General features: G+C 38.6%; 1 protein-coding gene across 1 annotated transcript in view; it reads left to right on the top strand.

The window, feature by feature from the left end:
• Positions 1-7,769: 7,769 nt before the first annotated feature.
• The window catches only part of LNPK (lunapark, ER junction formation factor), a gene marked incomplete at both ends in the record, with an annotated part of 37,316 nt that continues 23,958 nt past the window's right edge, over positions 7,770-21,127 (top strand). The window contains 5 exons of the mRNA XM_079539170.1: positions 7,770-7,844; positions 12,885-12,929; positions 14,137-14,324; positions 17,541-17,599; positions 20,716-20,756. Of these exons, the coding sequence (XP_079395296.1) occupies positions 7,770-7,844; positions 12,885-12,929; positions 14,137-14,324; positions 17,541-17,599; positions 20,716-20,756 (408 nt within the window). The remainder of the gene's footprint in view (positions 7,845-12,884; positions 12,930-14,136; positions 14,325-17,540; positions 17,600-20,715; positions 20,757-21,127) is intronic.

Genomic DNA, 21,127 nt, shown 5'->3' with positions numbered 1-21,127 from the left:
ATAACTTGATCTAGACCCTTTTGTTGGAACGTTTTTAACCTTCTGAGCAGCTAAAAAATGCTAATGCAACTTCAATTTTTTTTGGCAAGTTTTTGAAAAGTGGCTTCTCGCTCTCCTTATTAGTGACAGTGAAACACAGAGGTGGTCTGCAGTTATTCTGGCCTTCTGATGCTTCAAGAACTATAGACCTTCCACTTCATAGCACGTTCTGAATTCAGAGTTATCTTTTAGCTCTTCTACTGGTACTGCTTTTTCTGCTGCTTCTTTTTTTAAAAGAGGGGCTGATGATTTTAACCTATAAACACCTATTAAAAGTTCCTCACCCTACTATGCTGAGCTGCTGCTCTTAATTGTATGCAGCTGGGTGGATCTTTGAACTCTTCTTTCAAAAACACAAAGAGTTTAAAACTATGGTGATCCCAGTTTTCAGCTCTTCACGTCATACCTGCTTCTGGAATAGAGATAAATGTGACTCTGTGTGCAGAAAGCCAGTATCTTCCTCAGATGGCTCTGGAAGCTGACCAGACGCAATCCCCTTCACAAATGGAAATATTTTGACTATGGCTCAAGTGACTTCACTGTTATGAGCATCAGTACGGTGCCTTTTCTCCTGTCTGAGATCCAGGTTAAAGATTCAGGTTGCTGCTACCTTTTGCCTTGCTGCATGGTTTTGAAGCATATGAAGGCTTTTTGCCATGATTTCAGTTGAGGCAGGAGCTTAGTCCTCTAGCACAGGGTAGCTAGATGTCCTCACAGAAAATACAGAGAATACCTCGCTTAAATCAAAGAGCAGGTTGTGTTCATCTGAAGACAGAACTGAGCACAAGCTATGAATCTTTATGTAACATCTTGTAACTTAATAACCAAAAAGCCTTTTTGTATAGCAGTAAGGCAGTGCGGAAACATTTGAATACCCAAGAATATCTTTGAGCAGATGTGCCCACCGTATTTGACATGCTTAGCATTTTCAGTTCTAACTGCCTTGAGCATTGAAAAGCTTTGCATAGTCTGATCTTCTGCAGAAATCAGAATCTGTGGGATTTCTCCAGTGTAGCACCCAACGCAAGCTGTCACTTCTGAAGTTATACGTGTTATAATGTTAGGAGAACAGAACAATATCCTGGACATGCACGCAGCTCAGATAACACAGAAGTAATGGTAAATATAGATCAACCTATACACTTCCGTGTAACTTTGCTTGTCTGCAAGAATTGTGATGGGAAATAGTAGAAAAAAAATAGTTTAAAATTGCCAAGTAATCTATGAGATATGTGTTCACAGATGCATAGCAGTAAGTAGGCATAGAAAACAAGTTTTTTTCATTCTATTTCTCCTCGGGATACCCACAGCTGTGCAGAACCCTGGTAGTGTTTTGGGTATTTAAACAGTGATGAAGGATTAGGCCCTAAATTTGCTGAAAGAATAGAGAAACTGCAAATTTGAGTGTAAGAATACTGAAGGATAAAAGGTGATGTCAGTACAATACAAATAGTTGAGCGCAGCATGAAGACACAAGGAATTATTTCACATGTTAAGCAGTGGATTGATAGATGTCAATGTCCATACTCTTGTAAGCAGTGCTAAAGAAGGAAGAATTCATGAAATTTTGGAAATTTCAGGAGAAATTTAAGATCATTGGCCTGCAGATGGATATTCCCCTAATAGGACAGTCGTGTTCTTATTGGTGACTGTTGTTGACTGGGAATTGGTGGCAGTTCTGTCAGTAGAGAAAGGATAACGCTCAGGAAAACTCTTAACTTCACCAGAAAATCGAAAGGGAAATACTCATTGATTTTCTCAGATGCACTGGTTAAGCAGGGTTTCTTCTATTAATATGAAATTTCCTTGTTAGAAAACAGAGTAGATTCCTTCCAAATCCAAGAAACATATCAAAGGAATATACTATTATAATGGGACTCGGGATCAAACCAGAAATTCTGTAGCGACCTGAGTAAAACCAAAATGCCCAATCTCTCTGTGTGATAGAATTTGATTAAAGTTTATTGGCTTTTTACTACAATTTCCAATTTGACAGGCCCTACTAAAGCTAAAATTGAATTTCATATACAAAGCTTATGTGGTTATGTTTGTTATTAGCATTGTCTTCCCCAGAGATATTTGGATTTTGTTTAACTGAAAAATAAACAAGTTAAATAAACGAATTGCCTGACTAAGACAGTTATATGATGTGGTCTTTTCCTTTCATTCTAGAGATTGTGAGTTTTGGGATACATGTTTAGGAGTTTGTGGTTGCTTTACTTTAAATCTAATACTATGGACTTATAATGTTTTTGTTCAATGTTCTGCTCTTTTCATATAAAGTTCTGTGTCCTGGCCAATTTATGACCAGACTTATCCAATAAACAAGTTTGTAGGAATTCATTTATAGATTGTTAGAAATGTGTGGTGCCTGCACTTTTCCCAGCAATAATGTAATGATTTATTTTTACTGTTAATTTTAAGTTCTATTACAACTACAAAAAAAAAAAAAAAAAAAAAAAGGGTGGGGGAGGAAGGGGGAAATTTGCATACATCAGAAATATACTGGAAAAAAATCAGAAGATGCATATAGGTGAAGGCTAAAACAATGCGCATTGAGTATGGATGGGCTCCTCCACTTTAGGTGCCTCTAAAACGTTTAAAAGAGACTTGATTCCTGAAGTTTGAACACTTAGTACTCAGATCTTATCTAAAGCTTAAAACTGTAAAAGCTTTGGCAAAGAATAGTAGCTGAGATACGTTCTGAAATTCTGAATGTTTTCAAATTTGTTTTTTTGAAAGTTTCTTGAAAATAGTGTGTGTGAAAAGACTATCAGGTTATATAATTTAATATGAACACAAAGCAACTGTTCTTTGTCCTTCTGCTTGCAAGACAGTCATTTGCTTTCAAGAGGAACTGTAATATTTGTCATCTTTAACCAAATGAAATTACAGATAGTTTTATGTGTGGATTTTATTATATGAATTGTTTTACAAGCCTGCTATTTAACATGACTATGTGAATTACGAACTGTGATTTTATTTCTTTCATGATCTTTGTAGAACTTGCCATTACTTTTACATGTCTATGTCTGGTAATACGCACCTTTGAAACCGTGCCAAAAATATTTATTGTCCTATTTTTGGCATTCTGGGACTACGTGGTTCCGTTTGGTTTCCAACCAGAACAACGGCTATTAGCAGATCCAGTATGCAGCACTTGGCTGAAAACAATTTTATATGCAAATTTAATACTTCATTACAGTAAGCTTTTTAAACAATCACTAGTATGTCCAAAATGCCTTTAATGTAGGTAATGTTCTATCTACTATTTTGAGCAGTTATCAAAAGCAAAATATATGTACTAATTAGAACTTTCCTTCTCATTGCCTGTCTCCTCCAGCTTGACTAATTGGAGAGCACTAAAATGCAGTCAGGTTGAATGGAAATGGTGCACTGTTCCTGCACTTGTTTGTGCTGCATACACACGCACACAGCGCCCTGGAAGGGAGGCTCACTGCTGAAAGAGCAGCGCATTCCCATTCACACCTGAATCTCATTCACTTAGTTCCAAATTCCATTATTCTTATATAAAAATCTTCTTAAGATCAGAGGAGTTTCACTCAAATTATTTCATAATTTGGCCCTCATTTTGTTGTGTTGGTTCTCACTTTGCCCAGTAGGCACAGCCACATTTAAAAGGCTGTTGGATAGGATTCTTTATTTAGCTTCAAGGACATGCATGTTAATAAAATTTAAGGATGTCCTTACGTGTTTATTGAAGAGGAGGAATCCCGCTGAATCAGAACCCTAATTTGTTTAAAGAGTAAACTGCTCCAGGAAGCAAAAATAATATAGCTGACTTAGATGTTAGTATAGCTCAAATAGTTGCAGTGAGAATAATCAGGTTTTCACTGGGAGATTGGGGAAAATTTAGTGTTTTTTTTTTAAAAAGAACATTGAGTTATGGTTTACACAGGCTTTTTTCTAACTATAAGCATATATTACTCACTATGAACATTAAAGAATCAGATGCTTGAAGTTATGCCCATCAGGGAAGGGTATGCACTTCTACATGTATCATAACTGCTTTGAAAGTTATCCATACAAGATTTGAAACACAACTTATCTCAAATACAGGCAAAACCATCTTTCCGCTTCTCATGTGTCAGTTTCGTGCTAGACTCCTGTTTGTTCATGAGATGCTAGTGATGGAATAAACACATATATTTCAATGTTTCATGAGAAAGTACTTTCCTGATTCATTGAGCCACAAAAATAATCCAGAGTTTTTTTTACCATGTTTCCAAACACGCTGTCAGAGACTTAGAGTAGTGAAATGAAGATGACAGCACCATTCTTTTTTAAAACATGATGGAAAAATTCAAAATCTAGGGCGTCAAGCAAGAGCCACAAAGGTGTTCTCTGTTATATATTTTGTTTAAATCTTTCAAATGATTACTTTACAATAAGTAATTAATTACAATAAGAACAATAAGAAGCAAAATAATAGTTTCCTGAACTGGTGAAAGTTAAAATGTTTCCATGTCATTCCAAGCTATGTCAAATTATAATTTTTTTCTGAAGTGAAATTCGATAAGACATTCACAGATTCCCATTAATTACTATGTGTTTGTTATGAAATGCCACATACACCCCTTCTGTTCAGGATGCCCGGGAAGCAGAGTCTGGGCCCCAACAAACGTGACCCACTGCTGGCTTGATTCAGTTTGGCTTCTGCCATCACAGCCAGCTGGGAATGTTCTGCTGGGGATGGCATAGGAGGAAGCTGCAGCAAACCAGCCCTGACAGCTTCACTCAGCCAGCCTTGTAGGGTAGCTTTGCAGGTAGAAGGCAGAGCTGAGTGGCCAGTGCCTGGACAGTGTTCCTGGCAGCTCGGGCTCAGTTTAATTACTGAAGTGCCTACAGCACACGAGGAAGTGATCTGAAGAGAAGCTGTGTACAGCAACGAGCACAGGACTGGCTAAGAGAAACAAAGGAGCTGTGTCACAGCACTCTGCCATTTGTTCAGAGCAATGAGACATAGAGCGGCATGTAATTCTCAAACTCTTTCAATGACAACACTGTGAAAGTACTAGTGAGATGGCAGCAGATGCAGACCATAGTCATATTTAATAGTCAATTCATAGTGCTATGAATTAGTAGGGTCAGCGATCTTAAAGCTAGCTACATGCACTCTTTTTCTGCAGTGACATCTGAAATTGCAACGTAGACAGTGTTTCAGTTTCAGCATCTAAATGAGTTAAACTAGATGGCCTCACTTAATCTGCTTAGTCTCATTTAGGGTCTGCTTTAAGAGGATGCTGAGCATACTTTGGGTGCCTAATTAAAAACCTCGAGTAAACACAAACTAGCAAAGTTGAACCTCTCCTAACCAAATAACGTTTTCCTAAGGATGTATAGAACCATATATTTATTTAGAAAATAAATCAGATTACTAGACTGCATTTAATGCTGACCAGTGTGTGCTACAAGTATTCTCACTTCCCAAAGGCAAAAAACAGGGTGTGAGATGAAAACATTTAAAAGAAGTTTATTAGTAATTTTTTAATATGCTGAGAAGGGAGGGGCTAAAAGTGCTGAATTCTCTCTATGATGCTGGGGAAAATTCTGGAGACGTTCTTTGCTGCTGGAGTGATTGTACAGAATCATGTCAAACACCAATTCCAGGATTTTAAAAGGAATAGATTTAGAGTTTTAATATTCTGCAGGGGGCAGTTTTGAACCAGATTAATAAAAGTTTTAGTTTAACTGATTTGAAATTGTGGTTCTATACTCAGATTTATTATGCTCACCAGCAACATGGGCACAGTTTCTTCTTTTAGGTGAATTTGGGCTAGCTATACTCTGAAGCAAACAGGTCACTGCATATTATCATGGCGTGTCACATAGCTGAGAGACTTCTCTGTGTGAAAGGTTCAATAACACTGGCTATCAACACCTTCTTAAACTTACCAGTTAAATAGATTAACGATTGCATAGCAGTGATTAGAACTTAATGGAGGAGGCCTGCTTCAAGATACAGCTTTTATGGCAAGGCTCAAGGACAAAGTACAGTCTGGGATGTCCCTCATGATTCTGGTTCAGCCCTGAGTCAGGGCTGGTACTTGTGGTGACTTGAAAAAGTTTATGGCAATATAAAAGGTGGGGAGGCCTCTTGGAGGTGTTACTGTTGGCTGTAGCATTATAAAGACAAGCAAATAAACCAATATAACAAACAAAACAATCATTCCAAAACACAGTACCATCATCATCTAGGTTTATTTAAAGTGGATGCTTTGCTACACCTTGGAAGTAGACATAAAAATGCTTAAATATTTTAGCTTAAGATTTAAATGAGCTGCTTTCCAGCAACACCACAGTGAAGTATGAAAACCAGAAGTAGACTGCAGCTGTGCTTATTAGTAAAAAAAGAAAAAAAAGTTCTGTCGGCAGAAGGATAATGATAGTTACAAGCTGAAGAGAAGGTACTCAACCTTATTCCTTTTGGAAAGGAAGGGTCTCATACTGAGAAAAACAAAGATGGATGTGCAGCTTACAGCTATGACCTCTGCAGCTGGTAGCAAAGCAACTTCAATGCATCCAGCGCTCTGCACTGACTGCTATGTTTTTATTCTGAAACCCTTTCTCGACTGTCATTCACAGTGTTAGTTGGCCGATACTGTAACTAATAATGTTGAGTGGTAGGATTCACTGTGAATACTGGTAGAAGCAAAAAGAATTAATTTCCTTATGTCAGAACTGAGAATGGATGCCTGGCAGATGACCAGCTGCAGCAGCTCCACTACTTAAAGCACAAAGCTGATCAGTTATCTGAAAAGTAACTTTGATATCTTGCATGTCTTTCTCCAACCTTGTTTATTTTCTGTAACATTTAAGATTAGTGTACTGTGTCTGGCTGGGATGGAGTTAGCTTTTGTCCCAGCAGCCCCATATTGCCGTGTTTGGGACTTTTGGCTACAAAAGCGTTGACAACGCACCAGTGTTTTGGCTATTGCTGAGCAGCACTTGCACAGCTTTCTTTTTTCTCACTCTGCCCCTTCAGTGAGAAGGCTGTGGTGGGCAAGAAAGTAGCAGAGCACACACGGGGTAGCTGACTCATACTGGCCCAAGTGATGCTCTGTACCAGAGAATGGCACACTCGGCAATAGAACTGGGCTAGCAGACGGCAGGAGACTTTGTCTTCCATGTAGACGTCGCTTGGAGATTGGCTGGGCATCGGTCTGCTTGTGGGAGGCGGTGGGTGATCTCCTTTGCACTTCTCTTTCATTCCTACACTTACTAAGCTGTCTGTTAACCCGACCCACGAGCTTTCCTACTCTCACGCTTCCCGCTCTCCCTGATCCCTCTGCAGCGCTATGAACAAGGGGCTGTGCAGGCGCTTCTCCGCCTCCCAAGGTAAACTAATCCAAACGAGAAAAAAAAACACGGGCCAGGTTGTGCTACACGGTTAGATGCAGCGGGCTCGGCAGTGCGGGGGTCAGCTGAAGGTGCGCAGCTTCTGCATACGAATTTCCACCCCGAAGGAACTACCACCTTTCTTTCTCAGCTCCTCGCAGCCGTAAAAACTCCTAAGCGGGGGAGCTGAGGAGCCGCGACTGCACACACGGCAGCGTCCTGCGCTCCGCCAGCTCCTCCGCACCGGCTGCGCCAGCCGGGAAAGCCGAGCGCAGAACGAAACAACCGCACGGCGGCCACCCCCCTCCCCCGCCGCAGCGCGCCCCGCGGCGGCACGGAGCTGATTGGCTGGCGGGGCCGCGCGGGGGCTGATGGGATCGCCGCCGGGGCGGCCCAGCCCCTCCTTCGGCGGGCGGCGGCGGGATGCGCGGCCCGGCGCGCGGCAGGTACGTGGGGCGGGGAGCAGCGCCTGGCACGGCTCCGCGCCGGGGACTCGCCGGCCCGAGGGGCGGACGGGGCGCTCGGCGATTCCCACGCGCCGAAACCGGAGCCGCTGGCACGGCCCCCGCCCTCTCCTCGCCCGTTGACAGCCGGCGGCCCCCGGGAAGCGCGGCGGCGCAGGCTCGGAAGAGGAGCCGCGGGCGGGAGGAGCATGCGGGGCTTCCTCGTGGCGGCGGGCGTGGGGCCGGGAGGGAACTGCCGCGCTGTCCGGCCTCAGGCGCGCTGTAGGGCGCGGAGGGCTCCTGGGCCGCCGCCCTGCGCTCCGTGTCCCATTGGCGAGCCGCGCTTCTTTGCGGCTCGGGAGAAACGCGGCACCTCGGGATGCTTCCAAGCAGATGGCATCGAAGCTGGTAGCTGACAAAAGTCAGTGTCTACCTCTAACGGAGGTACTGGGACGGGTGGTGGTGCGTGGCAGGTGATGCTCGCGGTTTACATTCACCTGTCCGAGGCGTTCGGAGCTTCTGCAGCTGCTGTGGGTGTCTGAGGCCAGCGGAGCCTGGGCTATGGGTGGAAACGGAGCGAGCAGACACGGACACGGAGGTGGCACTTCCATCCCTGGGTGTGATGGTGAGCACCTGATGGAGTCTACACAGGAGCAAATTGGAAGGCTTGCAGAATACCTGATTTAAATGGCACTTGCCTTCCCTTCGGGGTGCAGTGCCTGTGTGTCTGTATGCAGAGTCCTGACTGCGACTTTCGAGTCTTCCTTCCTTTCAGTATGATTTGGTTTGATGTTATTTAGTCATGAATTTCAGTGTGTTAGTTCTTAACACTGGGGATTTTAATTTCAGAAGAGCTTTTTAATCATAAAACTTCTTTGAAGTTAGCTTGAAGAAATCTGAAAGCGGCGATGATGTTCTGCGTGCTTTTGGGCCCTTTCTGAGGAGAGCCTTGAGGGTACCTGGTGTTGTACCCTGTGTTAGCTCTGAAATGGAGTGCAGCCTGTGCTGCTAGCCATAGGAGGCAGTCTGCCTGACTGTGTAGCTTGATGAGGTGTAATGGGATCATTAAACCATTTTCTTCCCCTGGATGAGTAGATTGGTGACTTCTGTAATTGTGCACAATCCACCATCTTTCAAAAGAAAAGCCTTTTCTGCTCCAGCTGTCCTTCTGTGGCATGTCTGCTTTTTCCTAATCAAGCTGCCTCTTTTTTTGGGTAGAGGAGATGCTACCATGGTGGTTTTTTTTTTTTTTTTTTTTTTTTTTTTTTTTTTTTTTTTTTTTTTTTAGACTTAGGCAATAGAAAACAGTAATTGTGTTTTCATGATCTTCCATGTAGTTTTCACAACTCTTGTATTATTGATTTTTTTAATTTTTTTTTTAAAGCCTAGGGTTCAGCTATCTTATTTGTATGTTAAATCAGTGGTAATGTGGTAGAATTAAGTCCTATCACAGTAGTGCATGAGTGAGCAAAACAGCTCTGTGCAGAAGAAGCGCATTTTCTGAAGGAGGAGCAAGGAAAGTGTCTGAAGCGATCCATAGTAAACACAGAAAATTCTCCATCTGGTAACTAAGGATTAAGGGACTAAATTGCAAATGTGAATTCAGTGGTCCTAATCCTCCTTGGAGAAGGGTTTTGGTAATACTGAGTCACAGGCATCCATAAAGCCGGTTGCTCTCGTGGTTCGTATAAAATTATACATGCGATGACACTTGTCAAACCTGTTTCCCTTCCAGATGTTTTCCAGGTAGTTTGAAAGACATATGGATAGATACCACTATGAATGTGTTATTGACAGAGGTCTGCAACACCGATGGTTCATGAACAATTTTTGCTCACAGGGCCCTCTACATTTTCTGTGTCAGAGACATTTTCTGTGTCATTTTCTGCAGCTGTGGCGTGAAGGAAAATGGCTCCAAAAGGCCATGTGAATCATGTGAACCTAAAAAAGTTACCAGTGCTCCTAATACCAGTGACAATATAATTGAAGTAAACCGGATTTGGGTACCACGTGCTAGGTTTACAAGCTTCTTAATTGGCTGGATAACAGCATTCGTTCTGTTTTGCAATAATGATGCTATCTCAGCGTGAAAGTACTTGTGAAGCAAGTCACCTCAGATCTACTTGGTGTGTGTCAAAATCTATCTACATGTACCTGGTAAAATAAAAATGGTGTAAAATTTTTAGTGCTAGAGAACAGTAGTATTGAATGTTGAAAAATAGAGAAGTTGTTTTTCTGAGGTGAGCTACTGTAATAGTGATTGGAGGATTTGTGCAGAACACCAAGGGCTAGCAGTGCTTTTTCTGTATCTCATCCACTCTGTGCTAGTAATTTGGCAACAGCAGAGCTCATGTGTCCATCTGTTCTAGCTTCACTTTGGCTGCGTTTCAAGTACAGATTTGCTTATCTTCAAGGATTGGTTTTCAAAATCATAGGGCCTATGGTTCTGGGTTCTGAAGTCCTTGGCTCTCTTACAAGGTGAGGAGGAGGCTGTAATACAGTAGCGTTAGTGAGCAGTATGTATCCTGTGTTGTGTTAATTCATTCTGACAGCCTCAGACAATTTGGGAACAACTTTGAATTGAGATGAGATTTCTTTATCTTTCAATGCTTGGCCAAAAGTTACTTAACAAACAAACTACTAATCACTTACTTCTGCCTAGCTGGGTGGTGCTTTGTTTTTGTTTTGTTCTATTGTTTCAGTCCAGACTGGAGAGAAAATCTGTCTTTCTAAGGTTCCAAGTCCATCTACTTTTTGATGGAAGGCTGTGAAACTTCTATTTCAGGAACCTAAGCCCAGCTTATTGCATTAGTGTTGTTCATGGGTTCTGGATTCGTGCAGACTGAACTACTTTTGCATGCCTAGAGTTGCTTTTAGGGCCATTTAATGTGGTGGTAACTGCCTTGAGTTGTGTTCAGGGAGCACCTGCTAGTGTAGTGCTTTCCAAGAGCATGTGAAATCTCTGTAGCCTGCTTTGAACCTAAAACTGATCGTACAAAGGAGGAATAATAATGCAATATGAAAAGTTCTTATTGATGGGTGTGAAACGGAAGGAAATCTATGGAAGAAAAACTTCTTTCTCATGAAAATAGGATGTTAATTGTGAATGTTGGGAGCATCAACTAAATAAAAAGGAACATGAAGAGTTGAGTTTATGAGCAGCTGAGAAATGAATTATCCTGCTTAATAGTAAGTAGTAGTGCTGAAGGATTTTGACTTGTAAGTGGTTATTTTGTGTCTATTTTTGAGGGTCCCCCTCCGTTTAAAGAGTTACGAAGTATAACTTAAGTTGTTCTCATTCCAGCTGATAAAGAGACCTACAAGAGGGTCTATGAAGCAGAGACTTGGTTTATATTAACATATAGGTAGATAACTATGCAGTGATCTTGTGCACTGCATTGACATGTTTAGATATTAAAGTATGTTATCACTCTTGTAGGATGCTGTTAGATTGGTCTTATGTGCTTAATGCTTTACTTCTAGCTGTGAATTCTTGTAGAAGATTAATAGCTCTACCAACATTTGTCCACTGTAGAAGATGGGTGGATTAATTTCAAGATGGAGGGTAAGTAAAATATTTTAACAATGTCATAATCTTTTGTTAGCTTGGAAGATTGAAGTTTGCAGGATGTGATTCTTAATCCTATTTGTTGACTTCGATGCTGGTTGAAAGTTACAGCTGAAGATTTATTTCCTTTGTACCAGATCTGGCAGGGTTTGGTTGAGTTACAAAATTACTGCTTTGACTCCAAAGAGTTTTGTGGTACTCTATCATGATAGATACAGCAGTATCTGTAACTTTAAAGATGAGTAGCTATTCTCAGTCCAAGTGGATACATTCAGAATATCATTCTGTATCTGTTTTTTAAAAAATAATTTGGTCGCTACATGTACAGATCTTTCTTCCTAACTATTTTTATTGGATTATGTATAATTTAATAATATACTGAGTTTGCAAAAGTCATGAAGCTTTTGACTATGCTCTTGACTATTCTTTCTATTAGCAGATGTGAGTTATTGAGTCTGGGTTTACAAGTTATGTTTTTAGAGTTAAAAAAGAAAAAAAAATCATTAAAAGGTGAGAGTGTAGTTAAAATTGCCAGCCCTGCTTGGGGGGTGGGGGATTTTCCAAGTCTACAGTGGTTTTTGTGTTGGCCTTAGTCTTTGAGCTTGTGGTCCAGGGAGTTTGGGAGGATAATTAGTACCTTCCTACTTCTCGGAAATTAGAGGAGATTGTTAGAAGATAGATTCCAAGTTGTTCTTAAGGGGAATTTTATTGCAGATGAGAATGCTTACTTGCAGATGCTTATAATTTATTTAGAGCCTGTCTTTGTGTGCAATGAGTACTGCTAAAAGGTTTAAAGTTCTTAGATTGAGGCTTCTTGTCTATATTTTCTTTATTTTACCTCTTCCTTCCACTCATCAGTTCACTTCTTGTTTTACTTCCTACCCACACACCTATTATTACCGTAGTTGTAGGTTTTCATCTTTTGTGGTGTAGGAGTGGAGCCTTCAATCCATAGGATGACAACTGCAAGACAGCGATGTGTCAGTGTCTTCTGTTTGTCACTATTCAAGTGTGTATGGAACTGCTGAGTCACAGCCCGAACCTCTGATTGACCACCTGAGGCGAGCCATGAGTAGCCACGGGAGCACGGGTGAAGGCAATTCAGCTGAGCTGCCGGAAGGGGTGGAGCCAGGCTGCACCCCTCCTAGACCTATTTAAGAGCTGGCTGCCAGTGGGGAAGGATCTCGTCTGGAGATCCACTCCTCTGGAGTTTAGTAGTGAGCCCAGGATTTGGATAAGCATCCTATCTTTTTTGCTTTGGTGTAAGAACTGTGCAGCCAAGCTCTCTGGTACAACTCATACCTGTAACATCTGTGCATTCATTGATTGTACAAGTAGGAAAGATTATTAGTTTTATATAAAATAGATGATGTATTAATTCATTACATGTCTTTTTGTTAGAAAACTGTTAATCTACTCTAATCCTCAATGTATTTCTTTAATCAGATTAATGGCTTTGTCCTTTCCCTTGTAAGCAGGCAAAGCCTTCTACTGTAGAAGTATTAGAAAAAATTGATAAGGTATGTATTTGACTCGTAATTATTTGTTTTTGTTTGGAAATATATGTCTTGTTTGGTCACACTTTTATTTTAAGTAAAATAATGCTATGGAATTTTAAATCATTTTGATTTTTCCATTTGGTTGTTATAGATTCTGAGTTTCATATAGACTGCTACATTAAAAAAAAAAAAAAAAAACAAAAACAAAAAACCAAAACAAACAGACAAACCCCAACCCTAACAACCTAAAGCCACACCAAAACACTGTGTAATAATTAGAGGAACTATAGTTCTATAGTTTAAACAGTTGTTTAGAAAGCTTGGAACAGGTCTGAATTGTGAGCTTGGCATAACTTCATAATTTTATTATAACTAATAGTTAAACTCTTGTGTTATGGGAAATGTCACTTGAGGAAAGTTCTGTTTATCAGGCTTGCTAGAAAAGCTTCAGTGTGTGGTTTAAAGTGCAAAAATTGTAACTATAGTGGTAGTAAGTAAGGCAGAGCCTGAGTAACAAAACAGACAATTAATTAGTTGTGCTTTTTAGCTGGAATTTCAGACATGTGTCTGTATTGCTTGAAGAAATATTCATTTGAAATATGCTGTTGATACTTTTTCCTTTAAATTTAAGTACTTCTGTTGTCACTTGAAATGCGATAAAAGTGGTAACACTTCAGAGCATAGCTTGATTGCTTACTAATATGCCAAAAGTACCATTTCGATTTTCAAGATTTTAGTCTTAAGGTGAGAAAATATTGAGATGAAACCATGTGGAGTGATTGGGAGGTTTCAGCAGTTTCCCGTGTTAGTAGGAAAGCATTAAAAACATTTGAAGTTCCACATGTCTGATAAAAGTTTTAGAATGCAAGATATATTTGGTAGAGTCTTCTGTGGTCCTAGAGACAGCCATTCATAGGATACAGAGCAAGTTCAGTTTGTCCCAAACATACTAAAATGTTACATAGGAAAAAGTAATAGTTTTCAGTCGTTCTGCCCAGTAGTGATATGTCACTGCTAATACAGTGCAAGTGGCCCTCATTGTAAGTATAGTCCTGGGGTGTATTTATGGTGTGAAAGTTATCTCTGGGTAAATAGCAGCATTTATCAAAAATATGCTTAACTTCAGTGCTGGTATGACACTGTGGCTAATTTTAGCAAGCACTTAAAAAAGGCTTAATAAAAGCCACAGTTACATTTCATCATTAAACTTGAACCTATTTATTTACAGGAAATACAGACGTTAGAAGAATTTAGAGAAAAAAATCAGAGACTACAGAAACTATGGGTTGGAAGGCTGCTCTTCTACTCTTCACTTCTTTATCTTGCCACCTGCTTAATTGTGTATTTGTGGTGTCTTCCTGATGAATGGACAGCAAGGTTTTTTATGACGCTTCCATTTTTTGCATTTCCACTGATGTAAGTAAATGTCTCTTTTTTCAACATTTGTCCCTTTGATAGAAGGAGATGGAGAATACTTTGTGGCAGGGGTTTGGGTTTGTTTTTGATGATCTTTGAGTTGTTATAACTTGTTGAATTTTTTGTTTTAAAATAAATCCAAGTAGTAAGATAGATGCTTTCTTTTGTGGAAATGTTTCTCCAGGCTCTGGATTTAGTATTGAATTAAGTGTTATCATCAGAAGATGTTAGCAGCTAAAGTTGCTTGACTTATCAAAATTATACCAGAGCTAGAGAGAGAGCTGTACCTGAGCAGCTGCCAGTTAGTGTAGTATAAACAGAAGAGCACTATCTTAGATTTCATTTCTGCTGCTGTTTTGGAAAAGCAACACTACTGAATGGAAGTGATACAAGTTATTTTGCCTGTATGTGAAGTGAACCATATAAAATTGGAGGAAAAAGTTTGAGACTGAATGGAAAAACTGAATTTTAGATGTTAGTTGAGTGTTAGCTCAAGTTATGTGGAGGGTTATTGGGCTAAATATATTGAGGATCAATTTTAAATATATTGAGGATCAATTTTATGTAAATAGCTGTTTTTTTTCCTGTAAATTCCTTGATTGTTTACATAGTAAACACCCTAACGTCTTTGAATGTGGATGGGAGGGATGATAGTCTTCTCTTTTTCTACACAATTGCCTGTTTGTCCTCACGAGTGACTAGTTTTCTACGTTGGCCTTTTTCTATTTAAAAACAAAAAGTTGAGTTCCCACCTTACCAAAGAGTGCTTTCATTTCTTTGCTCTTTGCCCCCAGCCCTCAGCAAGGAGAATTGGTCTTGGTCTTTGGAGCAACATTTCTAGCAAACAGATTGCAGAGTGCATTTACTGCTTTATGTCATACGAATTTGCACTATCTCCGATGAACATGATGAATGCTGTCTATATTTGTGCAGCACAATTGTACGGAAACTTGATTTGCCAGTGCTCTAGCTCTAGACTTGAAAGGAAGAGTCAAGTGTATATATCTAAGGATATGCAAGATCAATTGGTGTGGATAACACAGAACATAATACGTTATACGTTAAAAGATACGCGAAGATATTCTCTACATGTTATATTGTGTTAAGTGGAATGTAGTCAAGTGTTGCTGTTATAGAATCCTGTGGAGAAGATAGATGGGCCGTGCTATCTTTTCTGGAAAGAATTAATTTATAAATTAATCTTTGACAGCAATATGAATTGTTTAGTTCTTAAGTGCACTGATTTGAAGCCTTTTGTTGTTAGCATGCAAAGCTTGCTTATGCTATTAGTGACAGTGTGTAGAAGAGGAATCTTCACCTGACTGAGGTAGGAGAGCTTGTGTAGAAATGAAAAATTTACAATTGAAGGTGATGGCTTCTAGTGCTCTGGTGTGAATTTTCACTTTGGATTTTCCCTAATTTGTCTTCCCAATTCTTGCTTTGCTTTTTTGGAATGGTGGCATTTTTGAATTAGATTACAAGTTCAGAGCTAGACTTGTTTTTTACCATTTGTGACAGTTCATCTGATTTTTTTTCTATTAAGCTATTACACTTCAGGTTTTTTGACAGATGTGAATAGCAAACAACTGCCAGCTTGTCTTTGCTCTCAGTCAGGAGGTGCCACCCAGCAATAGCTCTAAGATTTTTCTTTCTTTTTTTTTTTTTTTTAAAGCCCTAATCCAACTGGAATATGTCTACCTTTTCCAGTTGCAGTCAGTCACCATCTTGTTTCTGCCTTAGGTCATTCCCTCAGTCTTGGCACGTTACTGGTAAGGAGAGTTAACTGCTAGGATCTATTTTAAATATATATTGATACATCTGAGAAGATTTGTGTTTTAGGAAGATATTCTTGAAATAGAATCTATTTAAATGAAAAGTATTTCATCTTGCCCTAATTCTCATATAAATGATCTGTTTTCCAACTTTGACTTCCAAGTTTCATGAATTTTCTGCTGTGTGAAATCCTACCGTATGTGTTTGCTTAGGATACAACTTTAGGTAGGAAAAGACTCTTCTCTGTATTAAGCATAGATAAAAACAAAGAAGTAATGCCTGTGTGCCATAGTGTTCTTTCTTCATGGGAAGATGTATTTTAGGTTGTTAAGAGACAGCCCTGTCTGTGTTCTGAAGTTGTTACAGTAGACTTTCGGAAGTGGAATGGTTAGGCTTGTTTCTCTTACCTTGGATGTGTTACCTTCACCTTCTATTTGCCCTGTCTGACTTATCTAATTCATGTTTTGTTACTGTGTAAAAGCATTTGAAACTGAGTAGCCATTATATAAATACAAAATATGTTTTTATGAATGACTCAGAAGTATTTTTAAAATCTCACATTGTTTTGCTTGCTTTCCTAGACTAGTTATAGGAAAATGTTTCCAGCCTTTGGGATGTGGATTTTTTTGCTCAACTGAAACACTGCTACTTTATTGTAATTATAAAAAATTCTAAATTTAAAGAAGTCTTAAGGATTGTAGAGAAGCCTTTCAAATGTAAAACAGTCATCGATCAGTAATTTTATTTTGAGCACACAGATAAAGCTGCTGCATTGTTTGGACTAAGTCAGCTGAAACTGTACAGAATGTGACTGGATTCAGAGCTCTGTAAAATCAATGGGAGTCAGGACAGTTATATTTGTTTGGGAGAGCATTTGCACAATAGCTGTATCTCTTGCCTTTCATTGGTATTGAATTCCCTGTACAAACCTCCTGTGTCTTAATTTTGGGACTTAGTTGGTGGACTTGTTTTTTGGTTAACTTGCTTCATAAATTTATTTAACAAGAAGCAATGAATAGGTAGTTTTCAGCTGGTTTCATATACCTTGAGGTTTCCAAACATTCTCACTGAGCATTTTAGCTAGCAATGATGTTACTGCTACTGCTTCCTTAGTATTTCTACCTATAGTAGTATTTGTTTAATGTTATTCCAGTTGGATTTTATTTATACCAGTGTTGGTGTCTCCTTGTCAATGTAATCATTAAGCTTCAATTAATATTTAAGCTCTGCTTAATATTGTTAATATTGAATATTAGCAATATTTATTAATTGTTATTTAAACAATTATGTAACTTAAATATTGTTTGAAGATTTGTTCTTTGTATTTGCAGAATTAAATCTCATGTGGTAAGTCTTCTGTGTGAACTGTCTGCTTTGCTAAATGACTTCAGAAATGATTTCTGCAATATTTTAATTAATATAACTCTTCTTTCTGTTTTAAAGAATCTGGTTTATAAGAACACTGCTCATTTTTTTCTTTTCCAAAAGGACAGAAAGGAATAGTAAGTATTTTTCTGTCTTTCTAAGCGTATGGGGCTAGTTGGGAATGATGCTTGCTGTGAGAAAGGAAATATTTTGAGTCATTTGGTGCTTCCAGCAATAACCTCTTGATGTTAAAATGGGTAGCGTTAGTCACACTGTTGTTTCTACCACAACTCTGTAGAGAACATTAAGGAAACTGTTTAATCTATTTATGAAATGATGGCAACCTTTCCTCCTCTCTTTGGATATTTGGAAGTGTAACAGAATAAAATGCAGCAGAAAAAGGAAAATAATAGGAGTGACTTCTTTAATATTTGCATTTTGCAAGTATTCTTGCAGTTCTAATCTGTTATCTTTATGTACAAGAGGAGAGATGTATAGCAAGTGTTAAATTTATTTGTCAAGACAGCTTACTCCTCACCAAGTTCTCCAAAATATGCTTATGCTCTCCTGAGTGTATGAGGAGATGGGTGTGTGATGGCTTTTTTTTTTTTTTTTGAGAGCTAAGGAAAATTGGGTGTCATGTAACTTAAAAAATAAAAATGCTAGTGTTCAAATATATTTGTGTGTAGTTGCTAAAGTACATGCAAATTCACTGTAATGTGAAATTCATCTGTCTGTGGTAGTTAGACTTCATCTGAGATTTTCTTTGAAAGGAATCCGGCCTGTAGCAATATCTCACAGTCATGCGAGCACTTATACAGAAAAAAGTCAGTGTTTTATGACTTGCAGAGCAACAAGATGTTTTTAAGTTGACAGCTTTTGAGTTAAATGTCACTTTTGGAATTTCTTAAATTTAATGTTTACATCTTATATGCAAGCATAGGGACAGACATTTTTATGTATGGATAAAATTGTTCATATATTTTGTGATGCTGTGTTGATTCATTTCTAAGGACAAATATGTATTTGCATTGTGTGGCCCCATAAGAAATAAAAGTGTATTATTCTGATTCGTTTAAAAGCCTTTGTTGTTTTTAGAATATGAGGAAGTCTACTGCCTTTAAACCTGTGTAGAAAAGGTTTAAGTACCTGTTAGATCGCACTAAAGGGAATTATTTCTGCACTAGAAATTGGGCAAACCCAATTTGTGTTTTACCTCAAAATTGCGAGTCTTCTATTTAGAAAAGAGAAATAAAACACACAGTGCAAGAGTTGCAGAAAAAAATGCATTGGAAAAAGAACTGGCAACTGAGTATCTCAAATATAGTCTTTTGTTCTGATATAATTTAGTACAGTGAGTTTCATTAGAAATGATATTTTAATACTGTGGAAGTCTACACTGGATAACTACATCAGTTTTGGGAGCCAAGCTCTGAATGAGGAAAACTCCTAGTGAAACACAGGGAGGATGGGTGATGTAGGAAGATTAGGGAATATCAGTTTTTAAGATAGGTGAGTCAGATAGCTGTTGAGGAAGATTTAGGCTGATCTATCCCAAAGCATGGTGAAAATAAATGAGGTATTTTGCAGGTATTGACTTCTCTGATATGAATGCTTTTTCAGTAGCCTTAATTAAGATAAGATATATATTGGTTTCTTGAGAGTGCTTTCCAGTAATTTCCATTTGTCCACCTTGGAAGTGGCAAGCATGAGATGTTTGTCAAAAGCAGGGGGTAAAGAAACAAATGCTCCCTCTATGAACTTACTGTATTCCTATGTGGGTGGCTGTACTCTAAGTTGTTCTAGGCAGTTGTGTACCAAATGCAGCCTCTGTTTCTTAATTAACTGTTAATGAATGACACTACTATTTGTTTGGTTGCCTGATCCCATGCTACCTTACTGTGGAAGCTGTTAATCTATATGGGACTACCTGAGAGACTGTTCTAATACAGATATCAAATTTGGTGGGTGGTGGTGTATTAGTTTGTTTATTTGAAGTAATTCCTGGGATTGTATATTTTCTTTGGCCTGGCCTGGCACTCAGTAGATTTTGCTCTAAGTTCCATCTCTTTTACTGGTAAGTGATGGTAATAGTTATTTTTTTCTTAGCATTCAACTTCAGAATTTTGTATGTGCCAGGTTCTAGTGTTTTATACATTGAATAGAATGGCTTATTACATCAAAGTGGGTTCCTACATTCTGGAAAAGTTCAAGATGTTATGTGTTCCTCAAAGTTATTTCCCAGAATAAGTTTTCAGAAGTATTTAATATACCTAATAAATATACATAGATAAATGCAAATGTATGTATGTAAGTAAAAGTATGTATTACATTTAATATTCTTCTTGTTACTTATAACTTTATTTATTTTATTTTATTTATAGCTTTTGGAAAACTGAAAAATGGGTAAAAACCATGATATCTTACAAGTGAACTACTAGTGTCCAGTAATATTGAGGAAGGGGAGGAGTTTTAAACAAGATTTTATGTGTGTTAAGCTCTTCTTGCTATGAAGGATGTAGTGGAAAACTGGTGTTACCAAGAAAACATCTTCTGTACTAGGTGATGGTTTATAGCTATGAGGTTTCCTTGAGTGCCAAGCTGTAAGCATTTGACTTAAGGAGAATCCCATTGCATTTGACCTTTCCTTTCTGTTCCTTGTAGAGATAAGAGGTTAAGTGCTGCACTTATTACTTGTAGCAAAGTCTCTTACATTTAGTAGTAAAACGACCTGGTTAGCCTACAAAACTTCTTTTCTCTTCTGGGATCTCTAGTATTGGAAGGATGAAATAAATTCAGATTTGAAGCTCAGAATTCATCCGGCATTTGAAACTAGCATGTGTAAGAGGCTTACGTGAAATATTGAAGCCAGTAAATCCGGTACTCAGATATATTAATACTTGGACTTCAAGCATTTTTTTCTGTAGTTTGACTGCTGAGATTAAGTGCATTTGGTCCATTGTTGTAGCAATTTTAATGTAGGTCAAAGCAGGGCATTAGCTAGAATTGGTTCCCTTAATGAGGAAATGGTACGTAAAACTTTTTAAATAGTTATAACTGTAAAATGAGAAGTGGGCTATAATTTATGAGCAGTTTCAGGGTTAAAGATAGTTTCTTTTTTTTTTTTTTCCAAGTTTAACTGAAGCAGGTTTTGTTGTGGTCAGTAAACTTTGATCGTACAGGGCAAATTCAGTGTTCAGAGGGTGTAGGCATTCTCATATGTGGAAACTGATGTATGATGTTTTTCTTTTAGATGATGCGCTGGACGATTTAAAATCTCAAAAGAAAAAAATTGTAAGTAAAACTTTAAAAAGCAGTTGTTGTGGTCCACTGAAATGTTTTTGTCTCTACAAGCTCAGCTTGATGAAGATACATAAATGAAAAGCAGAGACAGGCAGAGGAGAAGGGGGGGGAAGCTATTAATGTTGCTCTGTTTTCATGTGTTTTCTAGTACTCCTGCCACACAGTAGTACCGGGCTGCTTGTGTATGAGAATAAATTCTCTTCTCGTAGTTTAAATTAAACCTCCTGTTTTGTTGTTTGTTGCTAGGTCTGCTAAGTGATTTAGCAAAAAATGAAAATGTATTCTTTAAATTGTTTATTGCTTTAGGTTTATAAAGCAGTAGATACACTGACTCGAGAACATAGTCCAACTGAATTTTTAAT

This window comes from Tetrao urogallus (genome assembly GCF_951394365.1).
Source record: "Tetrao urogallus genome assembly, chromosome: 8".
NCBI lineage: Eukaryota > Metazoa > Chordata > Aves > Galliformes > Phasianidae > Tetrao > Tetrao urogallus.
This window is presented reverse-complemented; position numbering and strand designations above follow the sequence as displayed.